The following is a 27427-nucleotide window of genomic DNA, read 5'->3' on the forward strand; positions in this document are numbered from 1 at the left end:
TGAAGGTTGGGCATTGGGCTGGCAGCTCGGCACCATAAAAATCTACTGCCAATCATTAGCAGACCGGAGTTTCCATGGTGGCGACCCCTAACCAGGAAAAGACAATTAGTCTTCTGCTGGAGATGTCTGAAAAATGCATTTTGATCTCATACCTGAACTTATAGGCACTGAGCTATGGTTTTATTCTTTGTCATCATGGATTCTAAAATAGATATTTTATTGGCTACTACTGAATCTGTATTTAATTTTGGTACACTGATATTTTCATTTCAATGGCACCTGCTAAAACTTGAGTTAGCAGAGTGGACAGATTGCCTAGCTTTATTTCTAGTGAGGTCAATTGCTCTAGTCAGACCATTGGCATGTTGTAGTCAGACTTAAATCCTGATGATTAGAGATGTTTTGCTGCAAAGTTCTTCTCACCAATAGAAAAGTATATTATTTCAAGGGTTTATCCCCACTTTCAACCTGTTTTCTTTGTACTCTTTCAACTTAAAGGTAGAAGGCAAGTTGCTGTGATATTGGTAGTTTGAACTGGGTGGATTGTATATCTATCTATCCATCTATCTATCTAGTCTTGTGGCAAGCATTGTTTGATCTATTTCCAGTCCATTTGCTCAGCATAATGGGTATTTTGGGTATTTTTTAGCTGCATGAAACTAATGTAGATTTAAAGGTAGGTTGTAGAAAATGTTGGAAACCTGTTTGTTGAATGAAGCTGGATGATATTCAAATTGTTAGTTTAGTTACAGTAATGAAAGTAACCCCCTCCAAAAAGGAACCAGATAACTTATTTTTAGCAATCCTACCTTACTTGAAAGCAATCATTAGGCAATGGAATGAAATATTACTCCTCCCTGATAATATAGCAATGGGAAAGCAGGCTGCAAGATTTCAAATGATGTGAAAAACAATAAAAAGTCTAGTGTGAAGTCAGCAGTGTGATTTTTTTTTTCTGGTAGACTGTTGTACAGTAGAGATAGGATATCAAGAATGACATAACAAGAAGTTGAAATATATGGAAATAATATCTTTAGGTGATCCCACTAGGGTTGTCACCTTTTCAAATGCCCAAAGTGGGACATTTTTTGTAGAAATGTGAAATTTTGCACTACAACACATATCCATGGCCAATGTAAAGGACAGAACCTCACTTTTTTGCCAAAATAAAAACTTATTTGTGCACTATTTAAGTTGCTTACACTATTTCTTATAGCATTTAGGTGTTTCAAACACAAAATAACTGATTTAAACAACTATTGAAGAAAACTTAGGAAATATTTTTTGTCCTAAAATCTTAGGACATTTGGCATTTTTTAGGTTTTTCAGCAGGACACAACTGCCCAAACAGGGACTGTCCCTTGCAAAGAGGGACATGTGATAACCCTATATCCCACCTTTCCTGTTGTATTATGGGATTTTTGATTCAGTTCCATAATTAACATGTCTCATGGCCATGGCATATCCTACATAATTAGATATACACATATTTTATTATATTAGAAATGTAGCCATGATTTCACAGGTATTAGTTATGTGCTTAATGATGACAGCAGTCAGTCAGAATGCTTTTTAGTGTATGGGGTGTTGCTTATGCTTAACACAGACAAGAATGTTTTAGGTAAGAAGGTTAGACAGAAAATAAGGTTATATTCATTATAAGAAAGATCTGTTTTGCTTTAGAAAATATGCCAATATAATCTTCCATTTCTGTATTTTGGAAACTCTAATAAAAACAAGTACAAAGAAAAGAAGAAGAAAATCTAGAGTAATAAAACCACACAGTCTCATACTTTAGAAAGGGGGGCTTCTGAATGGTGGTAACACATTTCTTAAAGGTAATAAGTGAATGGAATCCTCTTTTTACAAAAGGTGGCAGAGTGTATGATGGGAGGCAACTTCAAGAGCTGATGGGATAAATTTAGACAGGAAACATAGGATGCAGTTTAGGAGAAAAGTGATTGACAGTTTGGCAGGAGCTGTAGAACTATAAAGACACTCGAGTAAACCAGATATAATGAGACTTACACTACCATTTTTATGTTTGCTTAGTATACAAAAAAGATGACATAATTATGACAACTGTAAATAAAACATATTTTAAATAGTTAATTCTATAATACTCATAGATTACCATAAGATTTCTCACCCGTCTGGTTTGAAATTTCTCCACTGGAACATATGATGCAGTTGAAACAGCAGATTGGTTGACCTGGTTGTGGTACCTTTCTGTATCCTGCAGGGCAACTGTTACTACATGATGACTGAGGAATCTAAGTTAAAAAGTATTACATAATATGAGGATTATTGCTAGATTATCATTTTAAATGAAGAAAGAACAGTCATGGTTAAACCAAAGATAAAATGGAAGAACTCTTGCGTATCTCAGATTGGTACCATCATTTACATAGCATCACTACCCTGCTATCCCTTATGTTTATATCTATAATGTGGTATGAAACTATAAGACCATTTCTAAACAAAGCTGTGGTCAGTGAGGAAGTTATATCACTGAATGACAATTAAAGTGCTGAAACAATTAAAATTAATTTCTCTTTTGAGAGACTCTAAAAGTTTACATTTTGTGTGTTTGATAGCAGAAGGAGACATTAAGACTGCCATTTTAAGTATATTTAATATTCCACCTCCTCTCCATTCCTAACTTTCCTCTTGGTCCTTGCCTTTTTGCACCTACCCCATACCTTTCTGAAGTCGACAACTGATCTTTGAAAAGTTATTTCAGATATCTAAGATATTTAAGATATCTTACAAATGCCTTCTACGAGCACCTCCAGGAATGTATGGATCAAGCAATCCCTAATAAAATCAAGACCCTTTCCACCAAAGGCAGGCGCCCGGTCTGGTGGACTCCAGCCATAAACAAACTCTACAACAAGAGGAGAAAGCTACTACATGACAGAGCAAAATCCTTAAATGGGAAGGCATTTCTGATCAATACTAGCAAAAAACTACGATCACTCATAAAATCATCCAAGGCCAACTTTGAGAGAAAAATCGCTAATGACACAAAAGACAATCATAAAGCCTTCTTTAGCTATGTTAGAAACCTGGGTGGAAACTCCCAGATATGCTCAGAATTAGTCCAAAATGATAAAAAAACACTGAACCCACAGACATTGCCAACATACTGGCAGACAGGTTCAGTGCAAATTTCTCCCTCCCCCCCCCAAAGGAGAAATATCTATCCCACCAGAGTCTAGCCTCCCAAACATCTCAGATGCCCAGGTGAGAGCTGCTCTCTCTAAAGCAAAAAACACAGCATCAATGGGACCGGACAGTGTCCCCGGATGTGTGCTACACAAACTCAATGAGGAACTAAACCCACACATAAGGCTGCTGTTTAATCTTAGCCTTACTACAGGATACATACCCAAAGAATGGCGTACGGCAACTGTGGTCCCACTCCACAAAGGCGGTGCTTCTACGGACCCTGGAAATTACCGCCCCATAAGTTTGACGAGCCTTGTCTGCAAAGCTATGGAGAGGATCATAATGGAACTCATAAATAAAGACATTGGGGACCTACAGACACTGGATCCTACCCAATTTGGCTTTGTCAAGGGCAGATCCTGCCTCTTGAACTTGGTCGACTTTTTCGAAACAGTCACTAAGGCCATTGATGAGGGTAAGGCAGTTCACACAGCCTACCTTGACCTAGCAAAAGCGTTCGACACAATACCCCACTCGGGCATCATAGAAAAGCTCACCAGCTTAGATGTAAACCCATATGTCACAAGATGGGTTGCAAACTGGCTCAAGGACAGAACACACAGGGTTAAAGTTGCTGGTGCCATGTCAGACTCTAAGCCGGTCACGGCGGTGTCCCACAGGGCTTAGTCCTGGGCCCCCTCTTGTTCGGCATTTATTTTTCTGAAGTGCAGGCAAACATAGGGGGATTGTGGTTGACAAAATTTGCAGATGACTGCAAACTGGGCACCATAATTGACACTCCATCAGACACAGACATCCTCCAGAAAGGTCTCATAGAAATGGATAACTGGTGCCAGAGCCATGGCCTTAAGCTAAATGCCAAAAATGTTTAGTCATACCCTTTGGGGAAAACAAGGTAACCCCTAATTACCACATAGGTGGTAATCCATTAAACACTGGAAGAAGTTATCAGGGACCTGGGGACCCAAGTTGACAGTAACCTCTCTTTTGACACTCACATTGCCAAAGTGGTTAGGAAGACCTTCTACATTGCCCACCTGATCATGAAGGGATTCACATCCAGATCAGGAGAGGTCATTGTACCCCTGTACTCTTCACTTATCAGACCAATGATTGAGTACAACGCCCCATTCGGAATGTACCTTACCCGACACCTGCAGCAGTTGGAAAGACCCCAAAAGTTCCTCACCAAAAGGATAAAGGTGCTCAAACATATGTCATACGATGCCCGACTGAAGAAACTCCAGCTCTATTCAGTCGCATACTGTCTGCTCAGAGGTGATCTGTGCCAGACATACAAGGCCATGTCCAACCCGGAATTAATGGACATGCTCCACCTCAAAAAATCCAAATCCACCAGAGCCACGAGAGCAAGAGACTTAAACCTCAACACGGATATAAATAGGACGTGCTGGAGGGACAGATTCATCACCCAGAGACTCCCTACACTATGGAACAGAATCCCAGTCCATGTGAGGCAGAGCCCCTCACTGACTCTGTTCAAGAGAAATCTTGACGAGTGGATGGGAGATCATAGGTTTACCCCGAGAGTCATCTCTGTGTCACTGCTGGACAGAGGCACAGCAAATTAATGGGTATAGTATTCTCATCCTAAGGGGTGGTGAAAGCCACACACACTCTGGCTAGGCTTATAAATGCCCTAGGGCAGATAGCCTAGTGTAAACCTATGAACCTATGAACCTATGAACCTATAATTAGTCCCCACAATCTGCTGCCTGTGCCTCACTTCTCTCTCTGTCCTTCCTGATTAGTATGACCTCTGCTCATCTTCCTGACATGAACTTTTACACTGATATAATGTTGCCTTACCCTTTTTGGTTTCAACGAAAAAAGAGCTCTAGCCCCACTATCATCTAGTCATACTCCTTTCTTATTTTGGATTTATTTCAGTAGCAAGATGTCCTTTTTCTTATATGTCCCCCAGAGCTGCAAACATTACTGAAGATGTGGCATGACCAGGGTCCTGTACAGTAGAAACATTACCAAACTGTCTGTGAAATCTATCACCAGGAGGATACACTCCTTTCATTCTGTAAGCATCTGCCATTGCTCTCTTGCTCCATTTCTGATTGTTGAAACCAGGTGTTTACAATACTCTTGATTCTTTTCCTGCTCAGCTGCAGGTCCATTCCACCCTAGCTGATATCTCATACTAGGGCTGTTGTGGCCTTGGTGAATACTGCACATTTACTTGTGCACTGAATCTCAACATGTCACCTTTCTGCCTACTTGCTTAGCCTTTATGAATCCTTGCCAAGACTCTTTTCCTATATTTCACTATCAGCAAAGAATTTCTGAGTAACGTGTGATGAATGGATGTATAATCCCACCCGGTGCTATTAATTTATATGGGATATAGAGGAGTTACTGTTTCTTGATCCATACTTACTGCCACTAATTAATATTCAAGGGGCAAGTGAGCCTAAGAACATATGACTAATGTGCACTGCTTCCTTGGGCAAGAGGCAAAACCTGACATACCTAAATAAGCTTTACCCTAACCAGCTACAGAAGAGACTTATAATTACTGGCTGTCCAGGATTTCACCCAACTGGTTCCTAGCCTTATGACTTCTAGTGTTTTCTCACTTACAAACGGTAACTTAAAATGTATCCAAGATAATTTCTACACACAGGAAAACAAAATTTTGAAGGAGTCATTTATAAAATCTTGCTACAACCGTCACCACATTCTCTGCATTAGTGGTAATGTTATCACCAATCAGACCACTTTGGCCCACCATATACACAATTATTTATCCTTAAAATAAGACAGATGTCAAAATAAGGCCATTTTAGTATAAAATCTAGTAGTAACTCTTTGAAAGATGGAAACCAGCAGTTAAGAAATCATCAGGTTAAGAGGCTACCTTACACAATAATAACTTGTCATCTACAAGCTTTAGAAATTGAATAATGCAAGTTCTTTATTTGAAAAAGAAATAGAATTAAAAACCTACTTTGTAAAATCAGTTGTCCTGTCCTCTCTATAAATAACCACACCATACACATAAAGTCATTTGACAACCTTTATTAAACTGTATTATACAATGAACTATATACACATAAAACCAACATTAATTATCTTCCTCAGCAACGATGATCTCCGGGCAGCATCACCACTCACCCTGGATGAACTTTACCTCAGGGCAGAGTACCTACTCACTCTGTTACCTCCTCCACCGAGGCAGCGTACCTACTCACTCAAATAAAGAGGTAGCGTACCTACTCACCTCACCACCATACCAAACCATAAACCAATAACCACCTTCTTTAGAGGGGGAACAAAAGAGGACAATCCTGTCCCTCTTCTCCGCCTCAAATTGCCCACATCTTCCATCCATATATAAAATAGGAGGGTAGGAGGGCCACCAACTCACACACAATTTGCCTACTTCCTCTAATCCCCTAACACTTAGTACTGTCAGAAGTCCCACCTACTCCTACCTCACTTCCTTTTACATCTCCCTCTCTCCTTAACCCTTTCACCACCACAAACCCACTATCCTATCCAACTACAATCCTTACCTTACTTTCTACCTCTATACCCTCCCCACACCCCTTTACCACCTTACTCGAGGGACCGGGACAACTTAGTTTGTCCCAAACTGCATTTGTCTCATCCCCTCTTTAAATAACCACACACATAAAGACATTTGACGACCTTTATTAAACTGTATTATACAATGAACTATATACACATAAAACCAACATTAATTATCTTCCTCAGCAACGATGATCTCCAGGCAGCATCACCACTCACCCTGGATGAACTTTACCTCAGGGCAGCGTACCTACTCACCCTGATACCTCCTCCACCAGGGCAGCATACCTACTCACCCACATAAAGAGGCAGTGTACCTACTCACCTCACCACCATACCAAACCATAAACCAATAACCACTTTCTTTAGAGGGGGAACAGAAGAGGACAATCCTGTCCCTCTTCTCCACCAAAAGCCTGATCCCAGACTGTTCCTCCTTCTAAACCCTAGCCACAATCATATCCTCTAAAAAGAGTTTCAGATGCAAATTAAAAAGATTCAGTCTCAAGTCATTAAGGTGTACTCCAGCCGTTCGATACCAAGACTCCTCTCCATCCCCAAAATCTCTATGGTCAATAGTATGCATCCCCAAAATTCTTAATTGCCTAGCCAACCTTTGAGTAACACACCTTCTGACTCTTTCAATCGCCTTATAAGTATATGCAGCCCTCCAACACAAATGCGGAACCAACTCTGATCACACAATTTCCATACCCGGGTACAATGCCTGTAATCTCATCAAATCCCACAACATAATGTCCACCAATTGTTTTTTAGAAACAATGCCCAAGTCATTGCCCCATAAATGAATGACTATTATACAAGGACAACCCACCTTCAGTTTAGCCATCTCAAATTTATGCAACAACCCGTCTCACCTAAGACCCTTAACACCATGCCAGGCCACTGACCACCCTAAATGTGCTAAACCCAAATTTACCCCATCATCCCTAACTAAAGCATGCTTCTCTGCCCAGTGGATGAATGAATGCCCCAAGATGATAATGTGCTTCCCTAAAATAAAAGAAGAAAAATTAATAATCAGACTACAACTTATCTAATATAACACAAAAATGCATTGGAAGACCCCCTCCCCACTCTTTTAATCAATTCAATAGAACTACCCTCTCTAGCTAAATCTGAAGCCCTACCTATTCTGAACGAGTGAGCTGCAAACTTCTCCACCAGAAATCCCATACAATGTAAAACCTTCCTCACCAAAAGTATGAATCTGCTACTCAACACCACCTTCCCATCCACTGAACAAAAAATTAACTGATCCACACTCCCCTTCCGCCTCATCATAAATTCTTTTGCCGACATTACTGGACAAAGGCAAGGATTCTTGTCAGTTTTAAGCAACACCACACATCCCCTACCTAACTGGTCTGTCTTACTCCTTAATGCAATAGTAACCTCACCTTCCCCTATAATGACATCTTTCTAACATAACGAGCCTAAAAACTCTGAAATACAAAAAGCGCCAAAATATAACCATGTACATAATGTACCCCACATAAAATAATCCATAGACCCCTTTTGCAACAAAACTAACCCTTTCAACAAAACTTTCATTATAACCCTCTCAAGCGGCCATCGAATATCCTTATGTTCCACCACCATTCTCCCCCAACCCCTCAACATATGCCTAATGTCCAAGACTTAGTGAAATCCTGCAACCCCACTACCTTAGTGAAAATGCTAATCGCAGCCAAATCCACCTTAACTGTCTGCAAAGCCTTGCCTAACTCCCAAGCATGAGCTACATATCACAGTAGTCATTCCTCCGACCATACCCCTTCCTCCCCTGGCAGCTGCAAAATAAACTGATTAAAATCAGAAAGAGCCCTACAATATGCCTTCCTTGTAGAAGGGGCCCAGGAATACCGTACCAACCACCTGACTACATCGACCCAAGATTCCACACCTCCTCTGGCAGGATTTCTGGCACCTCCACCACCCATGGAACCAACCCTCAATACCTGCGAAACTGAAATTGGGACAAGCTATCAGCAATCTCATTCCTTATGCCAGGCACATGCACTCCTGTAAAAGAAAAAATTATTAAAAGGTTCTGCAAAACCAATTTACATAATACCAACAATAACAAGCCCGACTTAGCTGTCTTCTTTTGCAATACCCTCACTACAGCCATATTGTCAGAGTGAAAAACTTCACGTTTGCCCCTCAATTGCTCCCTCCACACCACCAAAGCTGCCCATATAGGCATCAACTCCAGAAAGGCCACATCCCACTTCCATACCTCCTCCCAATCCAGAGGCCATTCAGCCGCAAACCACCACCCACTGAAATAGGCCCCCATGCCAGCACCCCCAGCTGTGCCCGTAAACAACTGAGGTTCCTCCTGCCACACCCAGTCTGACTGCCAAAATGATATACCATTAAATTGATGCCAAAACCCATTCCACAACCCCAAGTCCTCCCGCACCAGTTGGGTTACCCTAACCCAATGGTGTTTGCTCTTACCCCCTTTTAGCAAATATGCCAGTGACCTGTAAAAAGCTTACCCTGGGTGCACTGCTCGACAGGCAAAATTCAAAAGCCCAAGCAACTCCATAGCTGAACGAATCTGACTCTTATCCTTACCCAACACCAAACGTATCACCGACCTAAGCCTCTCTATTTTATTCTCTGGTAAAACAGTCCCTGCTCTGCATCCACTGATAAACCCAGAAACTCTAATGCCCTTGCTGGACCCTCCATCTTATGCTGAGCCAATGGTACCCCTAGCTCATCACACATAATTGTAAACTCCCGCAAACCCTCCTGTGCTCCTACCCTTCCTTCACCCACCAACAAAAAAATCATCTAAATAATGCACTGCCTTTTGAGTCCCCACTTTCTCCTGCCAAATCCAATGCAATACTGTATTGAGCTCCTTAAAAGTTGCACATGCCAATGAACAACCCATAGGCATAGCTTTATCAAAGTAGTACTTATCTCTTACCCGTATCCCCAGTAGTGGCCAATCCTCACTCCTAATAGGCAACAATCGAAAAGCCGACTGAATGACGACCTTAACTAACCATGGCTCTCTAAATTCCCTAATCACTTTCACTGCATCATCTAAGGAAGCGTAATGTACCCTAACCTCTTCTTCTGCGATAAAATCATTTACTGGAATTCCCTTCCGGATAAGACAAGTGATGTATCACTCTGAATTCCCCTTCTCGCTTCTTCGGCACCAACCCCAAAAGTGACACCCTGTAAGCATTAAAAGGCAGACTGTCAAAAGGACCCAATAACCACCCCACCCTACACTCTTTCTCCAGTCAAGCCTCCAATATATCCTCTTTACCTTGAACAGATCGTAAATTCTTGCAACCCCCCACCCCTTCCCACGGTGGACTTAATAGGAAACCACCCTTTAAATCCCTGTATTATCTTCTCTTTGATGGCCAAACCAGGAAACCAATGAAGCATACGCCGGAGAACCTCCACCTTAATAGGGAATGGCTCCCCTCCCTCTATTGCCTCTAAAGAAACCAAGTCCAAATCCCTGAGACCCACAGAAATTACCCCTCTCCCAGGCCGGCTGAAAGCCTTGCCCACCAAATCCACCCTCATGACCCATAACATTAGAGTTCCAGGACAAATCCTGCTGACCACAGCCAGTGGCCAAATGACCCCCTCCACATCTCAAACAAACATGGACAAATTTGCACCCTACCCATGAACAGGAGCCACTATTAAATGACCAACACACATCCGCTGTTTCCAGCCCACTCAACCTTCTGTTAAAGCCCTCGTAACTATCCATCATCATAGCCAACCATAGATCTGGATGATGCACCTCCCAACGAAGTGACTGGTCTACAGCCTTCAGTTTGCAGAAACGCTGATCATACCAGAGCCACGCATTACCCGGCCTTAATCGTTGCGCCTCACGAATAGTAAGGAAATAACCTAGCAGTGGCAGGGCCAAAGACCCATCCTTCTCCAGCTGCACTGCCATAAAATAAATAAAGCCAACCACCCAATTATCCCATGTCCTAGGACAAAGCTTATCTAGCCTCTGCCTTCCCAATGCTGCTAAGGCTGCTAACAAGTCCTTACTGTTAGAAGACTCTGATTCCACTAGCCATTGGACCCCTTCTGCATTGATCAGCTCAAACAAATCCACATACTCCCCTTACCAAATATTTTCCTTAACTGAACCCAGAATGTGCGGAGTCAGGAAAACTGCTCCTGTCCCCTGCCCCAAAGATTGGGTAGCCAACCAGACCCCAGGCCATAGCCCAAAATCAGAGCCTACCTCTGAGCCCAAGACCGAACTGTCCCCGGAACCCACTGCCCCCATCACATCTCTAACCGGGTACCTGGCACCCTGTGCTAGTAGCCTCTGCACCTCCTCTAGCACCACCCCCGAGATCCCCAACTGACAAGTCGTCATCCCTCCCCCCCACAATCCTCAACCCCTAGCTCCCCCGACAATGCTGCCATAATAAAACTATTATCTGCACCTTCGTCTTGCGATGTGCTGGGAACCGGTGTCTCCACTGCTACCACCTGCTGCGATGCCTGTTGCTTTTTCCTCCCAGCTGGGGTTCTCTCCATTGTGCATTGCCTCTTCCGACCTGGGGTCTGTTCAGGTTCCTGTACCACCTCCAATGTTGCCGCCTCCTGGAACAGCTCCTCCGCTTGGGCCACAATTGCTTGCCACCTCTGCCTTAGCTATGGTAATTTGGACATCTGTAAAAGAGAAACAAAATATTAAAACTATTCTATAAGCCTGACTGCCCTACTCCCCCAACCCCTAGTATTGCCTTGCCCCCGCACCTTAACTTACCCCTGCTTGCCCACACTTCACCTTTCAACCATCCTGTCAGCCACACCTCCTACCATTTGCACCCCTTCCTAACCCTAGAATATCCCCTATTAATATCCCTCCCCATGTGTATCTATGAGAAAAAAAAAAGAATATAAATTAATTAATTAATTAATCCTGTCCCTCTAATTATATCCCTATCTACCAGCCAACCAATCCCATCACCATTCACACAATCTAGCCTAAAAATGCTTACCTTTCCTCCCAGCATGAACCTCCATAGCGGTAATGGCTAAGCAACACAGTGCGCATGCGCAAACCAGCGCTCGGACCCAACAGCTGAAAGAATGGCAGAAGCAACCCACTAAACCACTAGGGAGTACGGAGAAGATATTCCACCACCACCACCACCAAAATCCAGGTCGGAGGGACACCCGATTGACCGCGACGCCATCCTGAAGCTGAAAGGATCGGAGAAGAAGGACTGACACCCACGAACCCATCAGGGAGCATGAACAGCAATCCGTCACTACCACCAATGATGATGAAGCACGATGGACCCCCGAACGCCTGCCACTCCACCAGGATAATGAATACGGACACAGCAGCCCATGAACCCACCAGGGAGAAGATATTCCACCACCACTACCGAATACCAGGATGGAGGGACACCCACACAACTGCTACACCGTCTGGACGAGAAAATGGAGAAGACAGATGGACACCCATGAACCCCCCCAGGGAGCATGAACAGAAACACGCCACTACCACCAATGCAGATGAAGCCGGATGCAACGATGGACCCCCGAGGAGATGATGGACAACTATACCCCAACGCTACCGCCTACCACAATCACCGGGAGAAACATTTTCCCCAGAAACGGACACAGCCAGCCCACGAACCAACCAGGGAGCACAAGGGGTGATCCACCACTACCCCCAACCTAAATTGGATAGGATTACATTGATGGATCCCCCCCTTTGCCTACCACAACCACCGGGAGAACACCTTCCTTTTTTTTTTTTTTTTTATTACCCCGACCGCATGGCACCGACGACCTACTACCCGACAGAGCTAACAACAGACCCAACCCCCCCACGGATGACACTCGACCACATGGCCCCACCAAAAAAGACCTGACAAATCCCCCAGAGACCCACGGATGACAGGGAGCAAAGAAAACCTCAACAATATATATATATATATATATATATATATATATATATTTTTTTTTTTTTTTTGACCACTCCCCAGCCATTCACACACACACACACACACACACACACACACACACACACACACACACACACGCATGCACTCACACACACACACACACACACACACACACACACACACACACACACACACACACACACACACACACACAGTATTCTATCACCCTTTCCTACCAGTAAGCTCAAACTATATTCCCAGACTCCAGCCCCCCCTTAAATTAACCTCTAGAAAACACCAAAAGGGGGACTGATGCAGACAACCTAACCCCTTTCTCTCCCCACCATCCAAAGGCTACCTTCATCCACGATACCTACAGGTCATCTAGAAGTAAGTTAGTTGTTACTCCACCAACTCACGCCAAGTGTGTCTACTTCCTCTAATCCCTAACACTTAGTACTGTCAGAAGTCCCACCTACTCCTACCTCACTTCCTTTTACATCTCCCTCTCTCCTTAACCCTTTCATCACCACAAACCCACTATCCTATCCAACTACAATCCTTACCTTACTTTCTACCTCTATACCCTCCCCACACCCCTTTACCCCCTTACTCGAGGGACCGAGACAACCTAATTTGTCCCAAACTGCATTTATACAAGCAGTAAGAAATGTGCACAAAGAAAATTCAAAATGAATGTATCTAAGCAGACAGATGGAACATAAAATAAATCTGACAAGAAGCGTATCTTGTCTTTGCACTACTAGCTGAAGGTACACTTAAATTTCTGCTTCTAACTTGTTAGTCTAATCAAGACTTGCACAATTTCTCAGGCACATTTTCACATAAGACTTCTAAAAATGTACTCTACACAGGCACAACTAGTAACAAAGCAGAACTAACTAGCCAGTAACATTTGTCTCTAAAAGAAGCATCAATTATGTTTCTTTTCTTTAGTTTAAATTTAGATGATGTTCCCTGTTTCCACAGTCTCTAACTCTGTGTTTGGAGACTAACAAGCTATTGGCCAAATAATATAATACATTCATTTAACTGAAACTGCAACAAATGCTTGCAGATTTGAGAAGCCAGATTTAGTTTCAGCTTCTAACAGTTCTACTAAATTTTTATTGAAAGCAGTCAGATACTATACAATTTAATTTTTACATATTATACAGTTTACATGCTGCAAGATTTATAATGGCCGCATTTTTTAATGGAAAATAGAATTACATTTATCTGGCTTAATACAGCAGTTTTGTGGGTTTTTTTTAAACTGTAAAACAGATACAAGCTTCACTTAGCCTATTGCTTTTCTCCTATGAAAACAATTACATACTTGGACGGCAATGCATATTGAGGTGTTGGAAGGGTGTATCTTGATTATTACAACGTTTAAATAAGGTGAAAGGAAAGGAGACAAAGACAGCATTAAAACTGTAATTCACAACTGGTCTGATCAGTATTAAGTATAAGGGTGATATTACATCTTTTTACTTCAGTTATATTCATGTAGCAATTAACTGTACTAAATAAAAGGATTTCTGACAATTGCTGTCACAAAATGATCAAAAGAAAGGGAAATATCAATTTAGGTCCCTTGATCATGGACTAACTTTTTGTTTTGTAGTGGTGTGATGTCTAGGCACTATGAGGAGGGGAGGAGCTGTAAAGTGACAATACTGAACGTTTTAGCATTTAGTTTGAGCCCATTTTAGTACACTAAAAAAGATCTTGTCTGATCAGTATTAAGTATAAGGGTGATATTATATATTTTTGCTTCAGTTATATTCATTTGGCAATTAACTGTACTAAAATAAAAGGATTTTTGCCAACTGCTGTCACAAAATGATCAAAAGAAAGGGAACTATCAATGCAGGTCCCTTGGTCTTGGACTAACTTTTTGTTTTGTAGTGGTGTGATGTCTAGACACTATGAGGAGGGGAGGAGCTGTCTACCAAAAGTGACAGTACTGTACTTTTTAGCATTTAGTTTGAGCCCATTTTAGTAACTAAAAAAGATTATCAGGATGATTCTGTGTGCCCAAGACTAACTTAACAACAATCTCCAGTTTATATGTGTGTGCCCAAGATTGACTTAACAACAATCTCCAGTTTATATGCAACTGCAAACTTTATTAGCCAGAGGTCTTGATTATCTACTTGGATATCTGAGAAGTAAAGGCCAAAAAAGAGAGGTCCCTGCACCAAAGCCTGAGGGACACCGCTGGCTACTTCCATTTTTTCTGATGAGGTGCCAACAATACATACTGTGTGGTTTCTGTTATTTAGCCAGTTTACTAATGGGCTGATGTTTTAAAGCATTTAGCTTCATTATGATGTCAGCATGAAGAATAGTGTCTAAGGCCCTGGCCAGGTCAAGATGCATCATACATATCCTTATCTACCACAGTATCTGTAACCCTTTTAAAGAAGTTTATCAAACTCAGTAGAGAGAATCCAGCCTTCACAAAGCCAAAGTGTTGATTGCCAAGTCTACTAATACTCTTGACATTGTAGTTTATGAGGTCATGGGTCAGTTGTAAGGACACCATTATGGAGCGGCATCACCACTACAGTACATGTTTAACAATATTAATTAAGCAAACAGATATATTGTCAGGTCCTTTGGAGGAAGTACTACTGGTCTTGGTTTGCTGTTTCAGTAAATGACCTTTAGTCATAATTGGGACAATAAGGTATTCTGTTATTTCAGGTCTTTGAATAGAAGTCTTGGGGTGAAGCTGGCAATAAATTTATTTGCAAAGATGTTAGTAATGTCTACTGGGTCAAAATAGGAGGGGCCATTATAAATAAATTCAGAGTAATGTAGGGTATTGTTTCTTAGTTTTTCTAATATTGCTAAAGAAGGATATATGATTATCTGTAACTTTGGAGGCCAGGCTAAGTTCATGGTCTCTAATAAAGCTTTTCTCAATGCTTTTGATATTTTTCATTGAAGAAAGGGGTTGATGATCTTTTATACAATTTAAAACGTAAAGTATTTTTATTTTGTAATAGACTTTCTTTAGGTTGGTGGACCATCATGGTGGTTTATTTTTGCATTTTCCTTGATAGTTGGTTTGGGTAGGACTGATAGCTCTTTGCATTTTTCTAAATGAGTTTAAAATTCCACAGTGAAACTTGCTGTTGTGTAAAGGCCAGAGGTGGTGTTGTCATAACTGAATTTTGATATTTCATTGTACCGTAAGTTGAGATTGGCATGTTTGTAATCCTTAAATTCAGTGAAGCTTGTGGTTTGGCTTTTGGAAGTTTAAAAGAGAAGGTCAGAAATTTCTTATTAGACTTCACTGGGGAAGGATAGTGAAGGTGTAATGCAAGAGGTTGCCATATTTGTAAGAATCATGTCAAGAATGATGTGTCTTCTAATTGTTTGTTTACAAACTGCTTAAGAGAGTTTTTGTTTATGAAGAAGTCTAGACATTTTTTGGCACATCCTACATTGGAAGTACAGATGTTCCAGTTTATTTTGAGGGTAGTTAAAATCACACAAAATAAAGACATTTTTACTTATAGGGGATCATTTGCAACACTGAGGAATTTTATGTGGTCATTAGGGGACTAAGAAGAAGTTCTATTTCAAATAGTTCCTATCAAATGCTTGACACTTGGAAGATCGGGTCATGTAATTACTGCAAATTTAATATGAAAGTCAGCATGCCAAAATCTGTCATTCCTGAAATATGCACTAAATGCCAAAACTCCCTAATACTCCAGACCCAGGATCAAGCTTCATCATGGGTCTGGAAGGGGGCAAATAAATTTGAACAGTCAACAATGTCAGTATTTGACAATCTGACTGTCTCTCAGTAGACAGGGTTTGCTCAGCTTGACTCAACTTTCCAAATCCTGATCATGTGATAAGAAACAGTAACAAAGTGTTAAGTGAAAATTAATCTTGACTAGAGGGATGTGTATTTCAATGAGTTCAGTTTGTGGGGCTGTAAGAATCAGTCTGAAGGTAATATGCTCTTTGACAAATATGTAGACTCTATCACAAATGCCTTCAGGCCTGAAGACGTGAAAAGTGCAACACCAGGTATGGAGTCAATGCTTTCTTTACATTTAAATCAATTTTTAGTAACTATGAAGAAATGGATGTTTTCAAAATACTTGAAAATTATGTAGTTTCTTGCTTTGACTTTCGACATTGAGGAGACTACCCTAATGTGATACAATTTTGGGAATTATATGACAGTTAGTTGGATAGTCCATCAACTAAACTCTGCTTAAAAAAGGCACTGGTGCAGCAAAGGCCTTAATTAGTAGGAAGAAGCCTTTAAATGACAGATGCAGGTCATCCTTAATAAAGCAAGCTGGACTGCCTAGCAACTACTCCCATGCTGATATAATGTACCTCCCCGGAATGACAGCAGCAATTTAACCAAATATTGATACCAATTATCCAATTATCTTTTTTCATATTTAGGTATAATTTGAGATGAAAATATTTTTTGCAGGACTAGTGTCTTACTTCCATTTATTACATGCATATAAAGTTCTGACTTGTTTTTCTGCATGTTCTTCAGTTTTTTAAATCTCAAGTTGCTCACTCCTGCATGTAGCACTACAATGTTAAAGTCATATTTGTCAGGACTTAGGATACTTGGGCCCCTTGCAATGTCTGAAATCCTGGGGTCTGAAATACAACTCATTGTAACATCATCCTTGTCCAGTCTCGTGATCCACAAGCCAGTGCACCTGAAAATAGAGCCACCTATCAATACAACATTTATGTCATCGATGTGGGTCACAGTGATTTATTTGGAGTGTATTTGCTCAGGGTGTCTCTTTATGGTAGAAATGCATGATATGGAGGAGTGGCCAAATGTTTCTGAGACTTTCTTTTTTTTTTTTCTAGGAGGCTTTGGGAGTGATTTTTATAGCCTCAGTATATGAAATGTTTGGTATGATTAGTGAAAAATTGTGATAGATTTTTGTAAAGCTCACAGGGTAAGTTTGTAGGTGAGAGGGAAGCCTTCATATTAAGTAGACATTTGCACATCTCACAGACAGATTTGCTAGTTATAAGATTAAAATCATTAACTGTGAGCATAAGGTAATTAGTACACTATCTTTGAAGACCTCAAGCTATAAGGCTGGCAACACAGGTGATACTAGCAGGCTGACCTATCTTGTTCAGTAATTATATGCTAAACCAGAAAAGTAAATGCAGCAGAGGATATATGTAATTATGACAGAATACACAAAATACACAGAAGGTTCTCCTGTGAATTGTAGACATACCCAATGTGTTGCAGATTTTAAAAGTTAGATGAAAAAACGGGTTGATACTTTTACATAGTGGACTTACACTAATCAGATAGGAAGATATGAATGAGAGAGTAACTCAAGCTTGTATCTTTAGGAAAGGAAATTCCAAATTTGATCTTCTAATGATCAATACAATAAACAAAGCAGATAAGACTGGAAAGAACTTCCAATGATATATTTATACTAAGGCCACCCACTAAGTAAAAAAGCAGCAACTCAGGTTGCAGGATCTGTGGAATGTAATGGAAAGATAAAGGTATTCAAAAAGCTTAAAGTGAATGATCTCACAAAAGTATATTGCTGTGCATACTGACAATAGCCAATGAAAGAGGAGACAGAGATAATTTTATGGTCAGATTAACATAAGATACAGGCAGTAATAGAGGTAATGGGTTTTAGAATACAACACCAACATGATTGGACATTTGTTAGGCCATTAGTTTTTTTTCCTCAAAAATATTTTATTTTTCAAATACAGTTGAATAAATTCCATAGTATCTGTATATAGCTTCTTAATAACTATGTATACTATTTACATCAGCCTGACACTATAACAGAGCTCAATATATACAATTACTTTATAGGTATAACAATCCAGTTATCACAGTTTATCTATTCAGTTATTGTAAAGTGTCAATGATAAGACATTTTTCCATGGATTATTAATAAATGGCTTAGGATAAATCCTTAATTCTTTAATTTTAATTTCCAACAATGCTGCGGTCTTCAGTGGGCTGTGGAAGTCATCCAAAGTCAGTATTGTGTTTTGTATTCCATCATCTTGTTATACACTTCCTTGAGATTGAAAGTATTGTCCATGCTAGATACATATTTGACTCATTCAAATGAGAACCTCCATGCACATTTAATAATACTAGAGCTTTAGATAAGTTAAACAATTCATTAAATAAAGCTTGTAAATAGTTTTTAATACCATTCCAAAATGGTTTAATTTTAACACAGTCAAAAAATGTGATTCCCATCTGCACTGTGTATTTGCTCACACCTCCAACATATTCCCTTTTGTGAAAGAATACATTTTAGTAATTCTATCAAGAATGCTCTGTGCAAGCATTTCCAATTAAAACCTTTCCAGTATTGTGTAAAGGATGTATGTTTTATTGATAATAAAATATTTGATTTAAGTTCTTCAGTTAGCTGCAATGAGTGGCCTTTTGTTATATAATTCCAATATGAGGATCTGGGTGCTGTTTTATAATTTATCATTATATTGTAAAATTTCGAAATGCTATTTCCCATGTCATAATCATTATATATGATTTCATATAGGTATTTTGTAAGTTTAGGTATTTCTTTAAATGAAGAATTACTAATTATTCTGCATAAATCTTGCAAATACGTCAGAATGCTTTCCATAGTTAGCCAATCTTGTTGTGGAATTTTGTATGTTTTTCTGTTGTTTCATATCTAGAAGTTTAGTTCTTTGATACATTGAAACCAACAGATAAATCCTTTCTGTTCCCATTATTTCTCTGTATATTTTATATGGATAGCTCTTTGTACCTATGAATGGTGTTAAAAAGATCAAACCAGATTTTTAAATCTATATTTGCATTAATAATTTTCCTAAATGAGTCAATGTAACAATTAATCATATGAGTTTTAGTGGGCTTACTTATGTTATATTGCATACTAATACATATGTGCCATGTCAAATTGTTTTTATCTGTTATATGAAATATTTTATGTAAATCAAATTCATTTATTGATATTACAGTTAGTAATTCTTTCCAATTTGCAGAATAATTTGGACTTATCCAATCTGAGAATGTTATACATATTGATGCTTTTATATATGTTTCTATATCAGGAAAGTTTAATCCTCCCTGTTTCCATGGTCTGATATGATGTATTAAAGCTGTTCTGTTTCTTTTGGGAAACAATAAATATTTTATTAGGCATGAGTTTATTTCTTTGAATATATTCCTTTCTGGTAACAGTTGTATTAACAAAGCTATATATAGAATCGTGGGTAGTAAAACTATTTTTATTAACTGTAGTCTAACTTCAAATGTTAATATTATTTTATTCCACTTTTACACAAAGATTTTAATTGTATTGATGATATTATTGCAGTTTTTTAGACTAATTCATTATTATTATCCTTGCATAATTCACTTCCTAGAAATTTTAAGGTAGATTCTTGTTTCCCTATAATGTGATTCCCCTTCGTCTGCAATTCTTTTTTTTTATTTAAAAATAAAATTTTTGATTTTGATTTATTGAAATGGAGTCCTGGCTTCCTGTAAAATGTGTCAATTAAAATATCTAATTCTTCTAATGTCTCTTTTGTATTGGATAATGTTAATAATATGTCATCAGCAAAGAGCATTACTTTAGCATTGTATTGTTCATAAATATCTACTCCTTTGATTATTGCATTGTTATGTATTGAATCTGGCAATATTTCAATAGCCAAAGCAAATAGAATCAGTGACATGGGACATCCTTGTTTAGTACCCTTTGTTATATGTATAGATTCAAAGGTGAAAGGACCTAGCTTAACATACACTAAATTATTTGCATATATATTCTTTAGTAGATAAAGGAAGGAGGAAATTCAAATGACACAATAATTTTGAATAAATAGTCCCAATTTAGGGAATCAAATGCTTTTTCTATAACTAACCCAATTATGAGTGTTTATTTTCTTTATTAACATAATCTATAAGAATAATTATCCTTTTAATATTGTCATGTGTGTGTCTATGATATATAAATCCCAATTTGATCATTATTTATTGTTTTGGATAGTGGTATTTTCATTCTGTTAGTTAATATTGTCATAAATATCTTATAGTCATTATTTAGTAATGATATAGGTCTATATGAGGTACAGAGGTTTGGGGATTTGTTTTCCTTTAAGATTGGCGTGATTAATTAATATTTCCAATAGGGTGGTATTAAAGCCTGTGAATGAAATTCTAATAGAGGTTTATGGAAGAGGGATAGTATCTTTGAAGGAAAAAGTTTATATATTTCCATAAGTATGCCATCTATACCTGGAGCTTTATTATTTTTACCCTATTTTATTGTATCTGTAATTTCTTTGTAAGCTATGGGTGTTTGTAGATCTAGTTTTAATTTTTCTGTTTTTTTTATATTAGAAAATTGTAATTGATCGATATGTATATTTTCTTTTTGGAAATGTTCCATATAGTGATTTCTATAGGCATCAAGAATGTCACCTATATCCGAGACATTTTTCACTTTCTTTTCATGGAAGATACATTTAATGTTATTAGCTTTTGATTGTATTTTGATTCTTGTGGATAAATTATTTAGATATTTGGAAGAAGTGGCCAAGGTATTAATGTTTAGTTTTTCTAAAGCTAAACTAGTTTTATGTGTTAGAATTTCATTATAATACTTTTACTTTCTTTTTCTTCTCCAAAAGATTTTGATTTTTTTCAGCTTTTACTGACAAAAGTTTGGATTGTAGATTTAATAATTCAGAATCACATTCTCTGTTTTTTTATACCAAGTTAGGGTTTTACCATATATATAAGCTTTTAATGAGTCCCATATCATTATTTTATTTATCTCTGTGGTGAAATTAATGTCTAAGATGAGCTGTAATTTGAATAATAACCAGGGTTTGAACTCTTTAATTTTAGTTATATATGCTGGAATTCTGGAGTTAAAAATGAATGGTTTGTACCCATTTTGAAGTTTTAGTATCAATGAATTGTGGTCTCAAAAGGGGCAGGGAGTGATTGAGAAATTAATGATTTCACAGTGTAAGTCATGGACAGCAAATATTTTATCTATTCTAGTTTGGGTATCAAATCTGAGATCTTGATGGGAAAACAACAAAGATTTATCTTCTTTAAATTTGAAAGTATCTACAAGATGAAATGATTCTACCCACTTGTTTAAAGCTTTTGATACAGCAGATGTACACAGCGGTCTCTTATTTGTAGTTTCAGACATATCAAATATGCAGTTAAAATCTCTTCCTAATATTAAATTGCCTTTATAATTATTGGGAATGAAATCCAAGTGTTTTTAACAGTTCCTGATCCAATCCCTGGGAACCAGTATAGATTGGCTAAGGTCCATATTCTGTTATTATATTTAACTATTACTAATGCCATAAGGCCTTCTTTGTCTCCATACTCATAAATGATTTCTGGGTTAATCACATTTGTTTTACATAAAATTGTTACCTCTTTTGTCTTTGTCTTATAAGTGGATTGCAATAATATCATATATTCCTTAGGATTCCATTTGTAATCGTCATTTGTTTTGAAATGAGTTTCATGAAAGAAGACAATTTGTGTTTTGTTCAGTTTTAAATATTTCAGTAGATTTGATCTCTTGCTAGGATTGTTTAAGCCATTGGTATTTAAAGATAATAAAGTTAAATCCATCTTAGGTTATTTAGACTATGCATTTTTTTTGTTTTATTGTGACTATTAAACATTTTTCTTTCATAACTATAAAGTATATGTTTGAGCTTTTAAAGGAAATTATCAGTGTTATACTTTGAGTGTTTACCAACAAGGTAATGTTTTGGTCAGGCCTACTAAAAATGTTTTTGTGAAATAAATTTAAACTAATAAATGTTAACAAAACTAAGATCTGCACTAGCCATGGATTGAAAATAATTCCTAATCTGATGGACAAACCTTGGTCCATCAGATTATCACTCATATCTTGACAATCCAGAATATCTGAGCTCCATAAATTGAATTATCATATGGAGAATATTTGTAATAGGAATAAGCAATATTTATTTTATTTTGAACAGAATAGTACTATTGTAGATTAGACAGAATTCTAATACAATATAAATGTCTACTTATTGTATAAGCAATTAATATTTACATGAAAGATAGATGACAAGCAATTCAATCATAGTAAAGTAGGATGTATCATATATAAAACATTAGTAAAAGATTATAGCACACAGTTATTTAACATATTCACCCTTACTGGTGAAGTCTTTCAAAACTTATTACTTAATATAAATAGATGGTAATAATATTTATACCTAATGTTTATAATACAGTGTATTTTACTAGATATATCAGAAGTTATATTTCATTGTTTGCCAGCATTTAAGTAATCACTTTGTTTGTTGCTAATTTACCTAAAACATCAAGTTTGTTTTATGTAAACATTGCTGAAAGTTAGTGCATTTTAAATATCAGTGCACCCCTCTTCTCCCCATTTCCTACACATAAGGATTTTCGGGTTTATATTAGAACACCGAACACTTAAAATAGCGAACGGTGATTAATCGACCCTATATAAGTGAAAGCTTGCAATGTTGAACTGCCAGAACAGCGATTTTATTCCAAGGGAAAAAAAATCACTGTTCCAACAAAAAAATAAAATAGAAAACAAAACACTTTAAACATTACATTAACTGGAAGACTTTGCCCCCCACACCCGCCAATGTGGGGGGCTGCACCTCCCACACCCCCATACTTAAATATACCAACTCCGAGACCACACTACAGTGCCGAAAATGGCAAAGTGATGAAGCAGCCAAGTGAATTCTTTCCCAGGGAAAGAATTCACTTAAAAGTTGCTTTGATATTTTGCCATTTCAGTCTTTTAAGTTTGACCGAGATGCATTCAATGCATCTTCAGTCTTCTAATAGGAACCCGGATTTTCATATCTGTTATTTCATATTATAAAATGAGTGAAATTATAGGTTAAAACAACAAATTTACTTATTGTGATTAATGATTACAGCTTCCCTTTCCATATTCATAAATTGCCATTTTATGGCATATACTGAAAGTTTTTAGATTTAAATGGCAACATTCTATTTTGTATAATCAGGAAAGGTTAAACTGAGTGAGTATTGTCAATTTAATACTGTTTGTTCAGAATGTGATTGTTATATTCTGTAACATTCTTCGTTCATGCTTCTATTGTTTCCCTTGAACAACTTTGTCAGTTTGATGGCATGTATAAAACATTAGTTACCTTGGTAACAGCTTAAGTATTATGTATGGTCAAAATGTATTACAAAACCACAATTCAAGTTAAAGCAATTACTTGACTTGTTATGCATATTTACTTATATAAGAAAATCATCATGCTTCCCCTTGATGTTCAATGTAGTGTATGTCATTTATGACAAGTTGACAGTAGTGTTATTATACACAAGCCCATGTTATTGAATCCTGTCTTTAATATCTAAATTCAGCAGACTGCTTCATCTTATATGACGATTATATATTTTATGTCTAGATTTACTAAAATCATACATTACATAACTAGTGTGTGTGTGTGTGTGTGTGTGTGTGTGTGTGTGTGTGTGTGTGTGTGTGTGTGTGTGTGTGTGTGTAGACCACAAGCTGTAATGTTTATTCTTATTATTATTTCCTTCCAAGCATGTTTATACAGTTTATAGAATTTAAATTATGAGACCCTTATAGTTTCTTATTTGTTATAAGTATATTTCATCCTTACATATACACATATCAGTACTTCAAGCATGGGCAACAATGCCCATCCAGTTTTGCCAGAATACCAATCACTAGTTCATGTGGTGTGTTTCCAGGCTGTTCTTAAAATATCCAAACTAATATTTTTCCTGTTCCATTGTACCAGTCTGTTCCATGCAGTGGCCACTCTGCCAGTGAACCACTCAACACACTTTCCATTCCCACAGATATTTCCATGAAAGGAAATCTGATGACTCTCCAGCACTTCCCGGCAATACCAAACACCCATAGAATCAGCTATCCCCATATGCCAAAAATGTTTGAGCAAGCTCACCTCCCAGACCACTGCAAAGGGTACTGCACTAGACCAAACGCTCTTAGTCTTTCACAATAACTCAGACTTCCACTCTTATGTAAGTCCTTACTGTGTTTTGACCAAAATACATTTTAAATATAAAGTTGTGCTTATTTTTTTTTTTTATAAAGAATCAACATAATGAGCTAAACAAAGTGTTGGGAGACCATCAATATGTGAACATATGGTTTAAAACAACCCTTTTATTTTATATATATATATATATATATATATATATATATATATATATATATATATATATATATATAATTTTTTTTAAACCAAAAATGTTATTGCCGAGAATCATCTTGGAGGCTCCTCAGAGCCATTAAGCATTATTATCACTCTGTCTCCATTACCATAGCAACCTGGGAACATCTGTTTCTGTTAGTGTGTCTGTGTACTGCATACCAGAGGCTCACAGTGCACCTTAAGCAAAGCTTCACTTTACTGCAACTTCAAGCCTAAATTCCCTCCCTTTCAGTGAGGCAGCAGCCAGGAAAAGAACAGAGAGCAAACAGATAAAAAAAAAAAAAAAAAACTCCCAACATTCTGTCTCAACAAGAGACAACACGCTCCTCCAGCTCTCCCACCTCTCACTCAGCAGATGTACAAACAAATCATTCTCTGCCAAAATATCCCAAATCACAGATCTACCCACCCCCTTCTCCAGGATTCAGGCTAAAAAAACAAATGTCTCTTCTAATACACAAGCATCAGTAAACCTCAATCACAAGCTGCAACCCACAGCTTCCCAGAGACAAAAGCGGCAACAGATAACAGCTGCCAGACACAGCTGCATCCACATACACCATGTCAGGCTTAAGCAAGCAGCACTTGAAGCTATGATACCTGCTATAACTGATATTAATTATGTTTAGACAGAATAATAATGACATTTGTACTAGCTGCCAGACACGGCTGCATCCAGGCACACCAAATCAGGATTGATCAAACAGCACTTGAAGCTATGATACCTGCCATCATTGATATTAACTATATTTAGACAGAATAATATGATGATATTTGTACTAAGAGCTTGCTACTATTATTTAACTGGGATATACATGATATTTCTAAATCATACTTTAACTGAAGAAGGCATTAGTCTCCATGACAGCATTTTTTTTCAAAACACTCTACTGATACTGCTGTTATATATGATAATTTGTTACATTTGAGTCTGAACTTTGATAAATGGCACCTTGTTTAATTAGTTAATTAATTACTTAAATTATTATAAGTAAAATAAATGAAAAATGAACAAGATAAGTACTCATTGAGTTCAAGTAGGGGAATAGAAACTTCTATGTTTGTATTATATGTTGCTTTGTTTGGCTTATATATAATGTAAATAGTAACCCATCTTGACCTACCTTTGTTTGTAAAGAATGATTGGACTCTTTGAACATTCTGAATAAATCATTACTGTTTCTCAGTTGGTTAAGAATACCTCCTTTTTTAAATAAAAACAGATGACAAGTGATGTACCATATCAGTTAATACTTTGAGAGATGTAGTTGTAAGAGTTATTTTTTGGGACAGCTTTCTTGGAATCATTTTTTTTGTTTCTTCTTTCTAGCATCATTCCAAGGATTTGTTTCTTTTATTCTTTTAAAATTAGGGGCAATCCATTCCATTTCATTTTGGGATAGACACTATGTTGTTTTTGATGAATATAATAGCTTCTTCTAAGTCATTAAAGGTTCTCATCTCATTGGCAAGAAGTGTTTTATCTTGGCTAGAAATGCCAGCTGTGTTTTAATGTTGCTTTGTTTCAACAGTTTTATTATTGTCCAGACTTTTTTCCTTTGTTCTAGTATTCTGGAAGATTAATCATTGTTAAACTTTATTGGCTTTGATTGTATTTTAAGGGTGATTTTCTCCAAGCAAATTTTAATATTAGTTCCTTGTCCAGAAAATGAAGAAATTTTATAACTATGGATCTAGGTGGAGTATTTGTTGAGTTAGAAGCAGGTTTGCTCAGTGCTCTATGTGCCCTTTCAATTCCAAATGGAAGTCCCTCTTTCAAGTCTAAAAATTCAGGAATCCAGGTTAAGAATGAAATAATGGGAGGGTGGAGCCAAGATGGCTGATAGCAGCAGTTTTTCAGAGCTCCATGAAACTAGTATAAACGACAGGAAATAACTTATTTTATTTTAACAAAAATTCTTAGAATTGATAAATGAAAGTATAAACTATATTATTAGTAACGTTGGTGAACTTAAGAAAGTTGTTTCCTGTCAAATTATAAAGGAGAATTTATTATTTGTGGAGATGAGCACTTCGAAGACTTCTCATTGTGACATAGCTTTAAAAAAAGAAATGCAGATTGTGACATCTGCTCTACAAGAACTGTAACTAAAAATTGATGATTTTAAGGAGAATTTACAAAACCTCAAGGAAAATTGTCAGAAACAAACAGATTCTCTCAAGGAACTTATACGACAGCATCAATCCGGAATAACACACTTAGAAGCATTCCTGAATTATCTTGATGGAAGACTAAAGGAAGAAGAAAGTCAGAAAGATTTTCTCATCAAACAAATCATTTGGCTTCTCAATAAATTGTATGACCTGGAAAACAGGGAGATAATGTCAAATATAAGGATTTTTGGCATCCCTGAGAG

At 37.6% G+C, this 27427-nt stretch overlaps 1 protein-coding gene across 1 annotated transcript in view; it reads right to left on the reverse strand.

The window, feature by feature from the left end:
- Positions 1 to 27427, reverse strand: part of LOC122803785 (extracellular calcium-sensing receptor-like) — a 192241-nt gene that overhangs the window by 55436 nt on the left and 109378 nt on the right. The window contains exon 4 of the mRNA XM_044073473.1: positions 2150 to 2273. Coding sequence (XP_043929408.1) covers positions 2150 to 2273 — 124 coding nt within the window. The remainder of the gene's footprint in view (positions 1 to 2149; positions 2274 to 27427) is intronic.

This window comes from Protopterus annectens, chromosome 6.part0, assembly GCF_019279795.1.
Source record: "Protopterus annectens isolate FY-2018-M chromosome 6.part0, PAN1.0, whole genome shotgun sequence".
NCBI classification, from domain to species: domain Eukaryota; kingdom Metazoa; phylum Chordata; order Ceratodontiformes; family Protopteridae; genus Protopterus; species Protopterus annectens.